The 17,033-nt window shown below is 58.7% G+C and overlaps 1 protein-coding gene across 2 annotated transcripts; it reads right to left on the bottom strand.

Moving 5' to 3' along the window:
* Positions 1-1,250: 1,250 nt before the first annotated feature.
* Positions 1,251-15,450, bottom strand: LOC105469233 (transmembrane channel like 8). Of its 2 annotated transcripts, none has more exons than XM_011720032.3 (16): positions 15,355-15,450; positions 14,481-14,937; positions 14,187-14,335; positions 13,737-13,886; positions 13,383-13,465; positions 12,710-12,846; positions 12,239-12,386; positions 11,503-11,673; positions 11,058-11,197; positions 8,091-8,214; positions 7,636-7,733; positions 7,262-7,445; positions 6,983-7,113; positions 6,730-6,888; positions 6,222-6,300; positions 1,251-3,389 (listed from the first exon to the last, which is right to left on the bottom strand). In XM_011720032.3, exons 2-16 carry the CDS (start codon positions 14,627-14,629, stop codon positions 3,111-3,113), a joined length of 2,181 nt encoding a protein of 726 aa, XP_011718334.2. In that variant the 5' UTR covers positions 14,630-14,937; positions 15,355-15,450; the 3' UTR covers positions 1,251-3,110. The 2 variants fall into 2 exon arrangements, with proteins under 2 accessions (XP_011718334.2, XP_011718335.2); XM_011720033.3 differs by having other exon boundaries at positions 1,251-3,386.
* Positions 15,451-17,033: the final 1,583 nt, after the last annotated feature.

Raw genomic sequence — 17,033 nt, 5'->3', positions numbered from 1 at the left:
GTGATTTTTGCTCGCAGAGGTCACTGTCCTTGGTAACAAATGCTCTTCCCAGCATCTCCACGTTTCCTCCCCCATACTGTGTCCCCGGAAGGGTCCTGTGGGTGGGAGTCTGCTCTGGGCTGCCCTGGCCAGGATAGTGGGGTTGCAGGGACACAGAAAGATGGGGCGGCCTCTCAGGGCTGGGCAGGGGAGGGCCGAGTCCCCAAGGCTGGGGGCGGCTGGGACACCCCACGTGCGGTGGGCTCTCCCGCCTGGTAAGACCTTTACTGCATCTACTGCGATAAGCCCTGGACAGTCCCTTCCTGCCTGGCAGGACTTCTAAGCGCCTGGCACAGCCCCTCGTTAGGTCATGGCCCCCAGCTTCCTGTCATGTACAGAAAGTCATCCCAGCCCACAGCACACGCTGCCGGAGCACCAGTTCCGTCTTCACACTGGCTGTCCCCGTGTGCCCTGCATCCCAGTCTAGACGCCTCAGATTTCCAGCTTCCCAGCCTCCACCGTGGCCCATCTTTGCTCAGCCCTCGCTCTGCCCTCAGCTCCTGTCAAAAGCTTCCCTTTCTCCAAGGCCCTGCCTGTCACTGGCTCCAAGATACCTCCTGCTGGAAGAAGTCCATCACTCGAGACCCCCTGGGCTCTCTTCCTGGGTGGTCCCGATCACAGGGGGCCCCAGGTCCACTCCCCATCATCTCCCATTTGGCTCCTTCAGGCCAGTGACCACATTGTAATAGGAGCCACCACTGCATTTCTAGGTCCCCATGGAGACACTTCAAAAGTCACTGTATGGGCCAAGTGTGGTGGCTCACACCTGTAATCTCAGCACTTTGGGAGGACGAGGCAGGTGGATCACCTGAGGTCAGGAGTTAGAGACCAGTCTGGCCAACAGGGTGAAACCCCATCGCTACTAAAAATACAAAAAAATTAGCCGGGTGTGGTGTCGGGCGCCCGTAGTCCCAGCTACTCAGGAGGCCGAGAGGCAGGAGGATGGCTTGAACCTGGGAGGCGGAGGTTGCAGTGAGCCAAGATCGTGCCATTGCACTCCAGCCTGGGCAACAGGAGCAAAATTCCATCTCAGAAACAAAAACAAAACAAAAAATTAGCCAGGCATGGTGGCAGGTGCCTGTAGTCCCAGCTACTCAGGAGGTTAAGGCAGGAGGATGGCTTGAACCTGGGAGGCAGAGGTTGCAGTGAGCCAAGATCTTGCCACTGCACTCCCACCTGGGCAACAGAAAGAGACTGTCTGAAAAAAAAAAAAAAAAAGGTATTGTTCATTTAATCTTGGAGGCCACTTGGAGGAGCACAGCGTCTTTGTCTCGCCCTGGGTGAGCACACCGAGGCCGAGAGTTTGATGATTCCTTCAAGGTCTCAAAGCTTGTCTTATTCACAGCGCTCGGTGATGTACGCGGTTGGTTCTCAGTACAGTTTGCCAAAGGGCTGCTCTGATTCAGGAGGCTGAGGTGGGCCTGGGAAAGTGCATTTCTAACTTTTTCCCAGGTGATGTTGAGGCCACTGGTCCAGGGGCCACCTTTGGCCCTAAGCTGCTAATTAACAACATGAGTCACTTTTATCTGGTCCAGACTTGTCGCTACCCCCCGACGGAACACAGAGCTCACCGTTTCCCTCTTTCTCTCATCGCCAGATGAGGGCCAGAGAACCCTCAATCCCAGCACAGGGCCCAGCACCAGCAGCACTTCACCGTGTTTGCTGGTGAACTGATGGGTCATGAGATGCTGGGTGAGACAAGGATGGCCGCAGGAGAGGCGGAACTGGCCAAGTCTTTGATGACCATGTGAAGAAGCCCCCAGCCCTGAGGGTGAGAGACCAGAGCCTGCCAGATGCTGAGTCCAGGCCAGGAGTCCGGCCAGGAGCTGGTCACTGGTGGAGCTAGAGGCTTTTCAAGTGCATCCTGGGACTTCTGACCTTCCTTCCTGACACTTCGCATCCCCAGCTGCCGGTGAGTCACCTGGAAGCTTCAAAAAGTCCCGATGCCCTGGCTGCTGGACCAACCACATCAGAGTCGCTGGGCTGCGGCCAGCTTGTAGCAGCTACTCAGGTGTTCGCCAAGGCTGAGAACCACAGATTTAGAGTCACTGCAGCATGGCAGGGGTGGGGGTGGGAGAACAGGAGGCTTGGAAAAGGAACCTTGAACAGCCTTAAGAATATCAGACACAGCCTTGGGAGGGGGACCCAGCCCTGCCCTTGTGGCCAGCTGCCTCACCTGCCTGGGCCCCTGTCTGCTGCCCACAGTGGAGGCCCATACATACCACTAAGGCCCAGGCAGTGCGGGTACCTTCACGCCACAGATCCGCAAGCTTGGCTCAACCAGGGAGCCATGAAGCAGGCTGGGAGAACAGGGCTCTGCAGGAAGCCAGGGCTCTATTGAGTTTTCCAAGGCAGCTCTGTGGACGTGAGGCTGCTAAGTTATATGACTGGACGGAGAGGATTCCCGCTAGGGAGAAGCTGACCCAGCACCCTCTCACCCGGCTTCAGGCAGCCCCTCAGTCAGAGCCAGGAGCAGCCTCTAAGCCCCACGCTGGGGCAGTGTGGCTCTGGAGCCTGAGTGCCTGGGTTCAAATCCCAGCTCTGGCCCCGGCTGACGCTGTGGCTTGACTGTCTCAGGTGAAGGGAGAGTAACAGGAGGGGATGATGCAGGCAGTTTGCTCTGGAACACAGAGCAGGCCCCCAGGCAGGCTTGCTCTAACTGTGGCCAGCTCTTTCCTTCCTTAGGAAGTGGTCCCCAGACTCTTCTGAAGCTGCTTCCATCAGTAAACAACTTCTGAGGATTCCCAATAGATGTATGTGTATAAATTGCACTCATGGTTCTAAAAAAAGTCAGAACATACTCTAGAAAAAAACTGCATTCATGAGATACTATACTAATAGATTATGTATATTATAAAAAACGTAATAAAAATAGACATTTTAAAGGGATGAGATCAAAATATAAAGAGAAAATTCCCGTATGTTCTTCCTGCTTTGTGTGTCCGTCTTTGGAGACCCCTGAGGGAGGCCCTGGAGTCACTGAGGAGGGCGGTGGTTGCCAGGGGCCTGGAAGATGGAGTAAGGAGGCCTGGAGGGGCCCCAGGGAGGCTTTGGGGAGGCAGGGATCGGGGTTACAGCTCTGCGACGCTGGGGAAGCGGAATCTACGGGCGGAGGCCGGGGTACCGTGCGGTCCAGGGCAAGTGGAACGCAGTCCCGCGGCATCCACAACGGAGGGGCCCGGCGGCGGGGCCCGGGCGCCCGGAGAGCCAGGGCACGGGAATCCGGGGCAGAAGGACCGAGGGCACGAAGCTTGGGAGGCAGGGGACTTGGGGCCTGGAGAGTCGCTCGGGCCTGGCTCCGGCAGCAGTCGCGACAGGTCCTCCACCAGGTGCCACTTCTCCTGAACCTGCTGTGAGGAAAGCAAGTGGCGAGTTGCGACAGGCGCCGCTTCCCACGAGCGGGTGTGAGGACAGCAGCGGCAGCAGCTCCTCGGCCCAAGGGCCAGCCCGCACCCAAAGTAGCCAGAGGCCATGCCCCGCCCGAGACCACACCCTCCCAGGGCCACGCCCCACCAGGGTCCCGCCCCGATGCAGCCCTAGACCACGCCCTCAAGAGTCCCGCCCATAACGCGGCCAGATGCCACTCCCTCCACATCCCCGCCCGAGACCACGCCCCCAAGGGCCCCACCCCAACATGCCCTGAGACCACGCCCCACCAGGGTCCCACCCCATGCAGCTCCTAAGAGTCCGTCCCCAAGCAGCCCAAGGCCAAGCCCCCGTTAAAGGCCCCACCCTGAGGCCACGCCTTAGCCATGTCACTGTTCTGCCCTCAGCTCTATTAAACCCCTGTTCCCAAGCCTAAAGTCGTATCTTTTTTAAAATTGTTTTTGTTTTTGGAAACTGCGTGTCGCTCTGTTGCCCAGGCAGGAGTGCAGTAACAAGACCACAGCCCACTGCAGCCTGATCCTCTCAGGCTCAAGCGATCTTCCCACCTCAGCCTCCGGAATAGCTGCGACCACAGGCACGCGCCACCATGCCCAGCTCATTTCTTTGATTTTTAGTAGAAACGAGGTCTTGGCCGGGCGCGGTGGCTCAAGCCTGTAATCCCAGCACTTTGGGAGGCCGAGGCGGGCGGATCACAAGGTCAGGAGATCGAGACCACAGTGAAACCCCGTCTCTACTAAAAATACAAAAAATTAGCCGGGCTTGGTGGCGGGCGCCTGTAGTCCCAGCTACTCAGGAGGCTGAGGCAGGAGAATGGCGGGAACCCGGGAGGCGGAGCTTGCAGTGAGCCAAGATCGCGCCACTGCACTCCAGCCTGGGCAACAGCGTGAGACTCCGTCTCAAAAAAAAAAAAAAAGAAAAAAAAAAAAAAAGAAACGAGGTCTTGCTATGTTGCTCAGCTTCGTCTCAAACTCCTGAACTCAAGCACTCTTCACGCCTCGGCGTGAGCCACTGCACTCAGCCATATTACCCTTTTTTTTTTTTTTGAGACGGAGTTTTGCTCTTGTTGCCCAAGCTGGAGTGCAAGGGGGTGATCTCGGCTCACTGCAACCTCCGCCCCTCCGCCTCCTGGGTTTAAGCGATTCTCCTGCCTCAGACTCCCCAGGCACCCGCCACCATGCCCAGCTAATTTTTTTTGTATTTTTAGCTCAGACAGGGTTTCACTATGTTGGCCAGACTGCTCTTGAACTGCTGACCTCAGGCAATCCACTCACCTCGCCCTCCCAAAGTGCTGGGATTACAAGCGTGAGCCACCGTGCCCGATTTTATTTTATTTTATTTTATTTTATTTTATTTTCCCACTCTTATTGCCCAGGCTAGAGTGCAACGGCGTGATATTGGCTTACTGCAACCTCCACCTCCCGGATTCAAGCAATTCTCCTGCCTCAGCCTCCCAAGTAGCTGGGATTATAGGCGCGTGCCACCACGCCCAGCTACCTTTTTTTGTAATTTTTTTTTTTTTTTTTTTTGAGACGGAGTCTAGCTCTGTTGCCCAGGCTGGAGTGCAGTGGCCGGATCTCAGCTCACTGCAAGCCCCGCCTCCCGGGTTCACGCCATTCTCCTGCCTCAGCCTCCCGAGTAGCTGGGACTACAGGCGCCCGACACCTCGCCCGGCTAATTTTTTTTGTATTTTAGTAGAGACGGGGTTTCACCGTGTTAGCCAGGATGGTCTCGATCTCCTGAACTCGTGATCCGCCCGTCTCGGCCTCCCAAAGTGCTGGGATTACAGGCTTGAGCCACCGCGCCCGGCCTTTTTTTTTTTTTGAGACGGAGTCTCGCTCTGTTGCCCAGGCTGGAGTGCAGTGGTGCGATCTCCGCTCACTGCAAGCTCCGCCACCTCCTGGGTTGATGCCATTCTCCTGCCTCAGCCTCCCTAGAAGCTGGGACTACAGGCACCCGCCACCACGCCTGGCTAATTTTTTTTTTTTTTTTTTTTTTTTTTTTTTGAGACGGAGTCTCGCTGTGTCTCCCAGGCTGGAGTGCAGTGGCGCGATCTCGGCTCACTGCAAGCTCCGCCCCCTGGGTTCACGCCATTCTCTCGACTCAGCCTCCCAAGTAGCTGGGACTACAGGCGCCCGCTACCACGCCCGGCTAATTTTTTTGTATTTTTAGTAGAGACGGGGTTTCACCGTGTTAGCCAGGATAGTCTCGATCTCCTGACCTCGTGATCCACCCGCCTCGGCCTCCCAAAGTGCTGGGATTACAGGCTTGAGCCACCGCGCCCGGCCCCCTGGCTAATATTTTTGTATTTTTAGTAGAGACGGGGTTTCACCGTGTTCGCCAGGATGGTCTCGATCTCCTGACCTCGTGATCCGCCCGCCTCGGCCTCCCAAAGTGCTGGCATTACAGGCGTGAGCCACCAAGCCTGGCCACATTCTCTTTTTAAAAAATTAATTACTTATTTTTGGTGGAGACCAGGGTCTTGCTTTGTTGCCCAGGTTGGTTTTGAACTTATGGCTTCAAGTGATCCGATCCTCCTGCCTGGGCCTCCAAAGCACTGGGATTACAGGCAGAGGCCCAGCCCCTAAGGTCATGTCATACCAGGTCTGGTTCCCGGTACCAGGAGCCTGAGCTGTTCTCTTCCTCCCCTTCCCCATCTTTACCCTCAGCCTGAGGCCACGCCCTCCAGTAGGAAGAACCCGCCTGACCCACTCAGACCTGTCCCAGGCCCTTGGCCACACCCAGGGAAGGGTTTCCACTGAAGCTGCTGTCCCCTTGCCAGCCCCGAGGACACTCACCCACACCAGCTGCTTCCGGAGCCTGTGGATGGCCCTGGCATTGGCCTGGGTCTGGGAGATGCACACCGTCAGGACGAGGCTTGGGTCGGAAGGGGATTCATGGTCAGTTGCCCCTGGGGCCACAAGCGCCTCTCCCTGACTTCCTCTCTCCCCACCTCAGTCTCTCCAATACTCGTTACTGGGGTCTTCTCACTGCACACTGCTGTATCTGAGGATGGGACCCTCCTCTCCTTCCTCTAAGAGCCCCTCATCCCCTCACCTCTGGCACAGCAATACCAAGAGCTCAGCAGCTGCGGCTGCCCAGACATGGTGCTTCCCCAGTGATCCTGCAATCCCCACGGCAGCCCACAGGGTGGGCCCAGGAGGTACCTGCTTTTCAGGGGCCCCTGCTTCCCTTGGCTTTCTGCACCTGGCTCCTGGTTGGGGGTGCACAGGCTCACCACCCCCATGGAAGGAAGGACCTCTCCCTCCAGGTGCCCCCTCCCATGGCCCCTGCTGCCCTGAGCACCTGAGCATGATGAGGAGGGGGAAGCTGAAGGCGTGGGAGCCCAGGTAGTGGAGGGCACGCTGGCCAATGGGCGGGAGCCCAAGGGCCACCAGCTCTGGGACCACTTGCCAGGGGGCTGAATAGTTGGTGAAGAGGCCGCAGTCCCAGGAGGAGTGGATGCTGGAGAGAGATGGCCAAGGTGGGCTGGCATCAGGGTCCTGGGTGAGGAGCTACCCCTGCCATCCTCTGGGTGCCCCCCTCCTCTTCCCCTCACCTGCTGACCACATAGCCCAGGGGCACTGCAGCCAGAAGCAGGCCCAGGAGGAGCACCAGCTGGAAGAAGAAGGTGGAGCTGGAGGCGCGGAAGGGCCGTGAAGATGCCCTGGAGTTCTTCAGGAGGGTGTACTGGGGGCGCAAGCAACAGCAACAAGGAATCAGAGAGTTACGCAGACCCCAGGAGGCTGACGCCCAGGAAAGGGGGCAGGAGGCAAGCCCCGCTCAAGACATCCACCCAAAGGCACCAACCCCATACTCCCCAGCCATGAGCCGACACCTTCTTGATGTAGAAGGTGAGGAAGAGGAAGACGCTATTCAGCAGGGGCAGCAGGGGGCAGTAGAAGAGGCCCATCCAGGTGATCGTCTGCCCCGCCACAATGTCCAGCACATTCTTGGGGACCAGGAACTCCTCTCGTTCCAGCCAGGCCCAGAACCGGCCTGAGAACTGGTCCACCAGCAGCCTGCAGGGATGGGAGGGTCCAGGTACCCACCACTCCAGACAGATGCGTGGGCCTTATTGGCCATAGCCACAGCCTGCCACTCACTCCCGGGCTCCATACTGGACCCGCTCACCCTTGGCTGTAGCCACTGGCCACCCCCAACATGCCCGTGGCACCCCCACCCTTCTGGAGGCGTCACCCCAGGGCTCACCTCCGAGGCAGGGTGACCAGGAAGGCGAAGGCCACGGTGAGGAGAAAGTTGAAGATACTCAGCTTGTACAGCTCCTCCCCCACGGAGTTCTCCCAGCACTGGGGTGCAGGGGAAGGGGACCTGTCACCACTCATGGCCTCCCGGCCCTCCCTTCCCGTAGCCTCCTGTGGGGGGTCTCTGTGGTACAGGTGCCTTGCCTGGTGTCTGATAGAATCGTTAGGTTAAAACCCAGGCCTTGAGGATGGGATTAGAGCAGGAAGCCTCACAGCCAGGGCAGCCACACTACACCATGTGGCAGCAGTGGCGCCCCCTGGAGGTGTGCCATGGTGCAGGCAGTCCTGCTCACAGCTTCTCTCAAAGGTGACTAAAGGGGCAGGAACAGGGCTCTGCACAGTTTGAGGGGAGCTTTTGGGGAGGAGGAAGGGAGAGACAGGCTCCGCCGGGCTGCCAGCCACCTGATAGTCACAAGCGTTGTAGCCGTAGGACTCACAGCTGGTCTTGTCTCTGCCAATGCACAGTATGGTCTGACCCAGGGAGAAGGAGAACATCCCCAAGCTGGCCAGCTTCAGCACCACACACCTGGGGGTAGGGACCCTGTCAGGTGGAGGGGCCCAGGCACACAGGCACTGGGCTCCCCTCAAGCTACAGGTGTGGCTGATGTCTTGAGTAGGATCATGTTGTTTCCTGGGCCCAGTCTCCTTCCAACCTGCTCTGTCTGTGGCAACGTGGTCCAAAGTGTATTCTCAGAGTCTGAGTCTCCAGGTGATTCATGGGAAAAAGGGTTCTGTGGGGGTTTTTTTTGTTTGTTTTGAGACCAAGTCTCACTCTGTCACCCAGGCAGGAGTTCAGTGGTGTGACCTCAGCTCACTGCCACCTCTGCCTCTTAGGTTCAAGCGATTTCTGACTAAATTTTGTATTTTTAGTAGAGACAGTGTTTCGCCATGTTGGCCAGGCTGGTCTCAAACTCCTGATCTCAGCTGATCCACCCGCCTTGGCCTCCCAAAGTGTTGGGATTACAGGCGTGGGCCACCGCGCCCAGCCAAGGGTTCTGTTTTTAAATCAGTTTGAGAAACACTGCACAGTCCAGCCACGTTCCCCTACAGCCGGTGTGGAGAGGCACATGCAGCAAGCCCTGCGGTGGAGAAGCCTGTGGCCTTTTCAGGATTCTGACTACAGGCGAGCTCCTCCTTTCCTCTGCCGCCTGTGGACATCGAAGCCCACTGACATGAGCTTGCATGTCATAAACACATGCCACACATATGTACTGCACAATGCATGACCAGACCAAATAGGTGTGATTGTCTAAACGAAACATCATCGCATGCACGTTATCTGTTTTTACCTTTTTTTTTTTTTTTTGGAGATAGGGTCTCACTCCATTGCCTAGGCTGGCGTGCAGTGACACGATCACAGCTCCCTGCAGCCTTGACCTCCTGGGCTTAAGTGATCCTCCCGCCTCAGCTTCTCTAGTAGCTAGGATGGTGTGCCACCATGCCCAACTAATTTTTTTGTAGTTTTTGTAGAGACGGGCTCTTGCCACGTTGCCCAGGCTGATCTCAAACTCCTGTGATTCTCCCATCTTGGCCTTCCAAAGTGTTGACCTTACAGGCATGAGTCACTGTGCCTGGCCACGTGTTATCTCTGAGGGGACATTCCCACTGCTGACACGGGGCTAGAGAGTGGCTGGGAACAGTGGTTCTCCTGTTGAGGGAGCTAGGGGTAGGTGAGAGCATTTTTTTTTTTTTTTTTTGAGATGAAGTCTTCCTCTGTAGCCCAGGCTGGAGTGTAGCAGCACGATCTCGTCTCACTGCAACCTCTGCCTCCCAGGTTCAAGCGATTCTCCTGCCTCAGCCTCCCAAGTAGCTGGGATTGCAGGTGCGCGCCACTGCACCCGGCTAATTTTTTGTATTTTCAGTAGAGATGGGGTTTCACCATGTTGGCCAGACTGGTCTTAAACTCCCAACCTCAGGTAATCTGCCTGCCTCGGCCTCCCAAAGTGCTGGGATTATAGGCGTGAGCCACTGCGCCCAGCTGGTGAGCGCTTTTTAACTTAGAGACAGGGTCTCACTCTGTCACCAGGACTGGAGTGCTGTAGTGGGATCACAGCTCACTGTGTCTTCAAACTCCTGGGCTCAAGCCATCCTACTGCCTCAGCCTCCCAAGCAACTGGGACTACAGGCGTGCACCACCAAGGTCGGCTAACTTTTTAATTTTTTGTAGAGACAGGGTCTTGCTTTGTTGGCCAGGCTGGTCTTGAACTCCTGGGTTCAAGCAATCCTCCCACCTCGGCTTCCCAAAGTGTTGGGATTATAGGCGTGAGCCACTGAGTTCAGTCCAAGGGCTTATTTTTAAAATCTCCACTTTGTTGAACACTTTGAATTTTTAGGTGTTTTTTTGAGACAGGGTCACACTCTGTCACCCAGGCTGGAGTGCAGTGGCGCACTCTACTGCAATGTCTCCCTCCCAGGTTCAAGTGATTCTCCTGCCTCAGCTTCCTGAGTAGCTGGGATTACAGGTGTGCGCCACCACACCTGGCTGATTTTTGTATTTTTAGTAGAGACAGGGTTTCACCATGTTGGCCAGGCTGGTCTCGAACTCCTGACCTCAGGTGATCCACCTGCCTTGGCCTCCCAAAGTGTTGGGATTACAGGTGTGAGCCACCATGCCGGGCCTCAAACAATAAAGTTTCAAAGCAAACCAAACACAACTGACTTTGAGGAAGCAGAGGGAAAAACAGGGCAAGTGATGGTTGAGGGTGGTGGGAGGGAGAGAAGCTGGTGGGAGCTCAGGTGGGCTTCACAGTAGAATTTCTGTGGCTGGGTGAAGGGTGGAGAAGTAGGGGGTCTAGACAGGACCTAAGTACTAAGGCAGAAGATGGCAGAGCCTGGTGGGGGGGTGGTCCCAGCTGCTCTGGCGGGAGGATCACTTGAGCCCAGGAGGCCGAGGGCTTGCTTTTGAACTTGCACCTGGTAGGCACGATGTGCTTGACTTTGGCTGGGTGCTTCACCCATGTGAACCTCAGTTTCCTCATCCCTCAAAGGGGGATGAGGATGGTCTGGACTTTATGGGTCACGTGAGGGTTGTCTAGGTAAGGGGAGTACACTCTCAGGGTGTAGAAGCTCTGCATGTCCCGTGTTGCTGGTTTTCCTGTGTGCAAAGCCCATTCCCAACACCCCTGGCCACAGTCCCTTGCTCCACTGAATGGCCAGAGCTTGGTCCAGACTGGCGACTTCCTTCAGAGGCGGGGGATTGGAAAGCCTTAGACCTGGGGTGATGAGGTCGTGTGCTGTGAGGTGTCTACCTGCCTTCCCTTGGGCCACTAGTGAACAGGGAAGCCTCTCAGCTGGGGACCCCAGGTGCCAGGTGACAAGCAAAACACAGCAGCAGGATGCAGACTTGTCCCCACCAAGGGTGGCACTCACCACATCAGGGTGAGGTTGACTTCCGTGTTGGGAGGGTAGTTCTCCAGCTGGACCAGGAATGTGAACAGCAGGGGACCCAGGAAGTTGACCAGGGCGATGACCCCAGGGGGCAGGTACTGGAGCAGCAGAAACAGGGACTCCTGCAGGAAAAGGCAGGTCAGGGGAGCCCGTGTGCTGGGGGGCCCCTGTCGGCTCTCTGCCCCCCATGGCCTCCTGAAGTGTAACTCTGGGGCAGGCCCAGAACAGGGAAGACTGTAAGCTATTCACTTTGGCAGTCTGGCAGTCGGTGGGAATATCCAGTGGGAGCCCGCCTGTCCTGGCCGTGACCTGTGGCCACGACCGATTGAACCTCTCTGAGCCTCGGTTTCCTCATCTGTAAAATGGGATCATCCCGTCTCCCCCTGGCAGTTCTGGCCAGGATTAAATGAATGCAGTTGCCTAGCACCTCCTTGTTGTCCTGTGAGTACTTGGTAGCCCAGAAGATGGCGCTGATGGCCCCAACCACCAGGAGCCCGATGAGTATGTTGACCCGCAGGTAGGAGAGCAGGTGGCAGGCCCTCTGGGCCCGCGTCTGCTGCTGCATCAGCTGGAAGCGACGGCCCTCCTCCAGCTCCACCTGCCAGGAAGTGTGGGGACAGGGGCAGCTGCAGGCGGGGTGGGCGTGGGAGGAAAGGGTGCAGGAAACGCTCTCACATGCCGTCACAACCGTTCACACTCACATACACGGTCACGAACTCTCACACTGTCACGTTCCCAGAGACACTCCGATTCACACATTCACAGGAGTGCTCACCATCACCCATTCAGTCACATGTGCCCTCACACGCACACACATTCACACGCTCTCTGTCACGCTCCCACAGGCTCCCACACATGCTCACACACACTGGGACAGTCGCACTTGCTTGCACACACCTGGAGCTCATGGATCTCACATTCACACACATCTGCAGCTCGTGGATCTCACGCACTCACTCGCACACACACCTGCAGCTCGTGGATCTCACACGCTCGCTCACATACACACCTGCAGCTCGTGGATCTCACGTACTCGCACACACCTGCAGCTCGTGGAGCTCATGCACTCGCTCGCACACACATCTGCAGCTTGTAGAGCTCACGTACTCGCTCACACACACACGTGCAGCTCGTGGATCTCACGCACTCGCTCGCACACACACCTTGAACTCGTTGCTGATCTCATGCTTCTTGATGATGGCCGCTTCCTGCACCCGGATGCAGAAGTCCCATGAGGAGAAGACCTTGGCGCTCAGAGGTGCCTGATAGCCCTGACCCAGCAGAGTCTTCTGCGGCAGCCCCTTCACCATCCTGCGGGGCAGGAGACCAGGGGCTGCTGGAGGAGGGGCACCTCTACCATCCAGCCTCAGCCTTGGCTCGGCTCTGGGCCTGTGGTGGGGAGGACGCCTGCAGCCCCAGGTGCAGGTCCTGGTGAGTGAGGAGTCGGGGTAGGGGTAGGGGGGCAGTGGCCCTGTTCCTAAGGTCTGTGGCCAGAGCCTAGGCTGAGGAAGCACCCAGGAGCCTGCTGTGCGGGGCCATGGGCGTTCCTGCCAATGGGAGAGTACCCTGCCAAGGAAAGGGGGATCAGGGAAGATTCCCCCGGGAAGGGTTGAAGGCATGGGCTTCGCTCTCACCGCCGCAGAGTCCCACAGAAGCAGAGAAGCAGGCAGGCCAGCGGGCTGAGGAGGTAGGCCAGGCGGATGCTGTACACCGAGCTGCTCTCAGGCCCCACTCGGTACGCACCATAGAAGAGATAGGTGTTGGTGAAGGCCTGGGGACAGTGACGAAGATACCCAGCCCGGGTGAGCGCCAGGCTCAGCTCAAGTGCTTTCCATATATGATCTCGCTAGCCCCCGTACAATCCCCCCATCAGGTAGGGAGTGTCCCATCTTACAGAGGCCCACAGAGGTTCGGCAACTTGCCCAAGGTCACAGGGCTTTGAGAAATAGAGCCAGGACTGGAACCCAGGAGCCCCCATTGGTAACCAGTCGATGGCTTCCCAGGATGAGGGTGGGGAAGTGCTTCTCCCGGAGGCCGGGGCACTTTTCCCCTTTTGTCCCTGGCACCCCCTACACCAGCAGGGCTCCGAGGACCACGGGCATGTGTCCATGAGTCTATGTTGGGCACAGTGGCCTCAGCCTCTCTCTAACCCCACCACTGGCCAGGCTAGTCTGTCTAGGTAAGACCATCCCCTGAGGAGCCGAAATGTCCCTGGAGGAGTAGAGGTCCTCTTAGACTTGTGGCCCCTGAAGCCAGGTCCCTGGGTCTCCCAGACTCTGGACCATAGCCAGGACAGACCTCACTCACCCTGCCAGTTAAAACATGCCAAAGTTGATTGTGGAACCTCAAAACGCCAGGCTGGGACTGGCAGCTGCCAGGGCACTGGAGGGCTGTTGAGGAGGAAGGAGGTCAATAGAGAGGGATCCCCAAGGCATAGGTGAGGTTCTGCGGCTACTGCTCCCTAACCCCCAACCCTGGGGAGGCCTGAGCAGGGGGCTGAGGATGTGCCAGAGGTGTGCCCCACACAAGGCGCTGTCAGGGAGAGAGAGCCCCGGGGCCGGCACGGCAGGACCACGCCCAGGGTTGTCCCCACGCCCTGGGCCAGCCCCTCATGGCGCAAGTGGGCACTGGAGCACTTCCCCTGGTGGGTCGCGCACTCACTCAAGTTCAGGGCGGGGCCTGGGTCAGGGGGGCGGAGCCAGGCCAGGGGCAGCAGCACGAAGCTTGCGGTGAGCAGCAGGCTCAGCAGGTTGAGTAGCAGCAGGAAGCGGAGGAAGGTGAAGTAGGAACGGATTCCGGTGCCGAAGAGGCCTGCAGGGGGAGAGCAGGGTGGGTCAGGGAGGCTGGGGCCGGGCTGAGAGTCCAAGGGCGGACCCACCGGACGGGGTGGGTGCCCGCCCGAGTCCGGAGATACTGCTGACAGTCACCTGGGGGCGCTGCGGGGCCTCGAGGTTTGCGGTGCCCCCGGGCGGAGGGGGTGGGAGGAGGGAGGGGCTGATTGGTAGGGGGCCCCGGGCGAAGGCAGGTGGGATGATGCCACCCTCCTTTTTCCGATTTGGGCAGTGGGGCTCCAGAGAGGGCAAGGGGAGGCGCGGTTCGCGCGGGTCCTACCCCCGATCTCGTAGAGCGCCGCCTCCCAGAGCCCAAGGCCCCGGGCCAGCCTCTGCGCTGCCTCCCGCAGGCGCCTTTCCACCGTCTGCCGCCGGCGTTGCCACCTCTGCCAGCGCAAGGTCTGCACCCCCGCGGGCTCCCGCAGCTGCCTGGACGGGGGTGGTGACAGGGGCGCCCCTGAGTCACCCGCCCTGCCCACCTGGGCCAGGGAGACGGGGTGTTCCCACCCCATCCGACGGGGCAGCCTCGCAGCACCACCCCCCCCACACCGTCCGGCGCCCGCGTGGCACCCACCAGATGAGGCGCTTGTCCATCATGGCATAGGGCAGCCCGCGCACGGGCACCCCGGAGCAGCGCAGCCGCTCCATCTCTGCCTCCCACAGCTCCTCCGGCTCCGGCACCCCAGGGGCCCGCTCCGATGGCACCGATCGCAGCGGCAGCATCTCGGCAGGCGTGGGTGGAGGCTGGGCCGCCTGGCTGCCCGTGGGGGGGATATGAAGCCCCAGGTGGATGAGCCGCAAGGCCTTGGCCCTGGCCTCTGTGCACTCTGGGCTGGGGGCGGGTCCGTTCTTCCCCTCTGCGCCGGCGTCGGGGCCTGGGTTCCTGCAGCCCTAGGGTCCACTTGCCCGGGTCTGCCGCTGTGCCGCCTCCGGGGCTCAGAAATGAGAGAGAATCCTGCTGGGGTTGAATTCGGGCCCAGTCCTGCTCCAACTCTCAGAGGGACACACAGCCACGGCCTCAGTCTCCCCATCTGTCAAGGGCATGGAAAGTCGAGACCGTCACAGGCAAAGCCAGGACCTGCTGCACCCCGCACCCACCTGTGCCTGTGCCCACCTTCACCCTGAGGATAGATAATTCCTGCTCTTCTCCACGTGCCAGTTTGCCCTTCGAGAAGAGCCTGTGTCCCAAACCCCACAGTTCCTGGGACTTGGCATCTGCCGCATCTGACTCTGGATGGCCGGGGACCCCTTTCTGTCTTCCTTCTAGTGGTCCAGCCTCCAGGCCCGGGTCTGCCCAGATACCCCGTGAGCCCCCGATGAGGACCTGTGGCTATAGCCCCAGCCATGGGGACAGGAGCAGGGACCCACTGCTGCCCTTGTAGGGCTCTAGCTGGTCCTCCACAGCCCCTCACCCTCTGCATTCTCCCTCCACTTAACATCCAGCTCACCTGGGGACCGAGGGACCGAGTCCCTGGAGGAGTCCCCTTCTCAGACGACTCCTGATAAGCCAGGCAGGGCAGTGAGGGAGCCCAGGGGAGGGGTCACGTGACAGGAACCCCAGCTTCCCTCTCCACTACCTCCCTCCTCCCCTCCCACCCCATGGTTTCCTCTGCTCTAAACTGAGGCCGAGCAGGCACTTCCTGTGGGCCCCTGAGATGCAGAGGTGAAGGTAACAGGCGTAGGCCACTTAGCCTCCCCGGGAGCTCTGTGCACGCTGGGTTGCAGGTGGCCCGCCCTTCCTCTCTGCACAGGAGTCGGGGCCTGGTCTCTTGCAGCCTTAGGGTCCACTGTCCCCATCTGCCCCCTGGCTGCCTCCGGGGATGCCCAGCCTGTGACTGAGGCCCTCTCCGTTCAACCCCTTCCAGCCTGGAGAGGCAGGACCTGACCTCGAGGCCCGAGTTGGGAGCCTGACATGGGTGGGGATACGGACAGCGGGGTGCAGGGGCCAAACTCTTTATCTGCCTGCCACAGAGCCCCTGGAGGGTGTGATAATGACAGGATGGTTGGCTTCCCTGAACCTGGCTGCTGGGTTTCCAGATACTCTTGGTGTTACTGCTGGACTTCCCCCGTCATTGGTGCTATCATTTGCCAAGGCCCAGGCCTAGCACCTGGCCCATAGTTAGTGCTGAGGAATTGGCTCCATTCATGCTCTCCCAGGCTAGATATTTAGGACATAGTTTTGCCAATTCCCTGTCCTCGGGCCCCTGGGAGGCCCACAGCCCTGACTCCCTGCTCCCTCTCCACCTGCTATAGGGCCCAGTCATCAACCCACTCAGGTTGAATGTTCATAGCTTTTTCTGCCTCTCTGCCTACCTCCTTCCTGGTTTCCAGACACCTTTCTGTGTGTCAGGCCCAAGCTGTGTGCTGGTGCTGGGCACACAGTGGGCTGGGGTAGGAGGGGGCACAGAACCACAAATGTACATGTCAATAGGAAGTGGCAGGTGCTCCATCAGGATTCAATCTGGGGAGGCTCCCCAGAGCAGGTGGCATTCATGCAAATTCAGTGTGGGTATGCAGAGAGGGGGAAGCAGTGGGAGGAGAGGCAGGGGCTGGGCCTCCATGCTAGAGTGCCACTTGCCAAGAACCAGCTAGGGGTAGCCATCTGAGGACCACACTGGCAGCTGCAAAATGTCCGAAGCTTGGCCCCTGCCTGGTCCTCGCTTTTGCCTGCCTGCTCTCACCTGCAGCAGCGCCCTGTCCTGCCCTCCTGGGCTCCAGCTCACATTCACCCTGCCTGCTTCATGGCCTCTCCCCACCAGGAATGACCCTCCCTTCCAAATGGGCTTGGGGTTGGGGGTGCCATCTCAAAGCCAGTTTCCTCCATAGAGTTCCCAGGTGGACCACCAAGTCTCCTGCTTTGACTGGGGGCACCCAGATTAACCTCTCAGCCTCAGTTTCCTCATCTGTGAAATGGGAGAATATCAGTGTATACCTTCCTGGCTCATGGGAAATAACAGAAAACAGGGCAATGGGTACAGCACCTGGGGACAGTCAGGTAGGTGTCAGGGTGTCCTCCTTTTCATCACCTCCTCTCCACACAGCACACAGGAAGTGAGCCAGAACTCTTACTAGATAAACAATGAACTGCGCAGGTGTCAGTCGGGGCAGATAACCAGGCTCCCCCAGC

Source organism: Macaca nemestrina, chromosome 17, assembly GCF_043159975.1.
Source record: "Macaca nemestrina isolate mMacNem1 chromosome 17, mMacNem.hap1, whole genome shotgun sequence".
NCBI classification, from domain to species: Eukaryota; Metazoa; Chordata; class Mammalia; order Primates; family Cercopithecidae; genus Macaca; species Macaca nemestrina.
Note: the sequence above shows the minus strand (reverse complement) of the source record. Positions and strands in the feature narration are given on the sequence as shown.

What these genes read in the sequence shown, in the direction of transcription:
- LOC105469233 (XM_011720032.3), bottom strand. Translation starts at nt 14,629, where the DNA reads ATGCTGCCGCTGCGATCGGTGCCATCGGAGCGGGCCCCTGGGGTGCCG. An exon ending in TCACCTTCTACATCAAGAAG is followed by an intron (nt 7,114 to 7,261) that starts GTGTCGGCTCAT and finishes TTGCGCCCCCAG; the next exon opens with TACACCCTCCTGAAGAACTC. An exon ending in CTGGGCTATGTGGTCAGCAG is followed by an intron (nt 6,889 to 6,982) that starts GTGAGGGGAAGA and finishes ATCTCTCTCCAG; the next exon opens with CATCCACTCCTCCTGGGACT.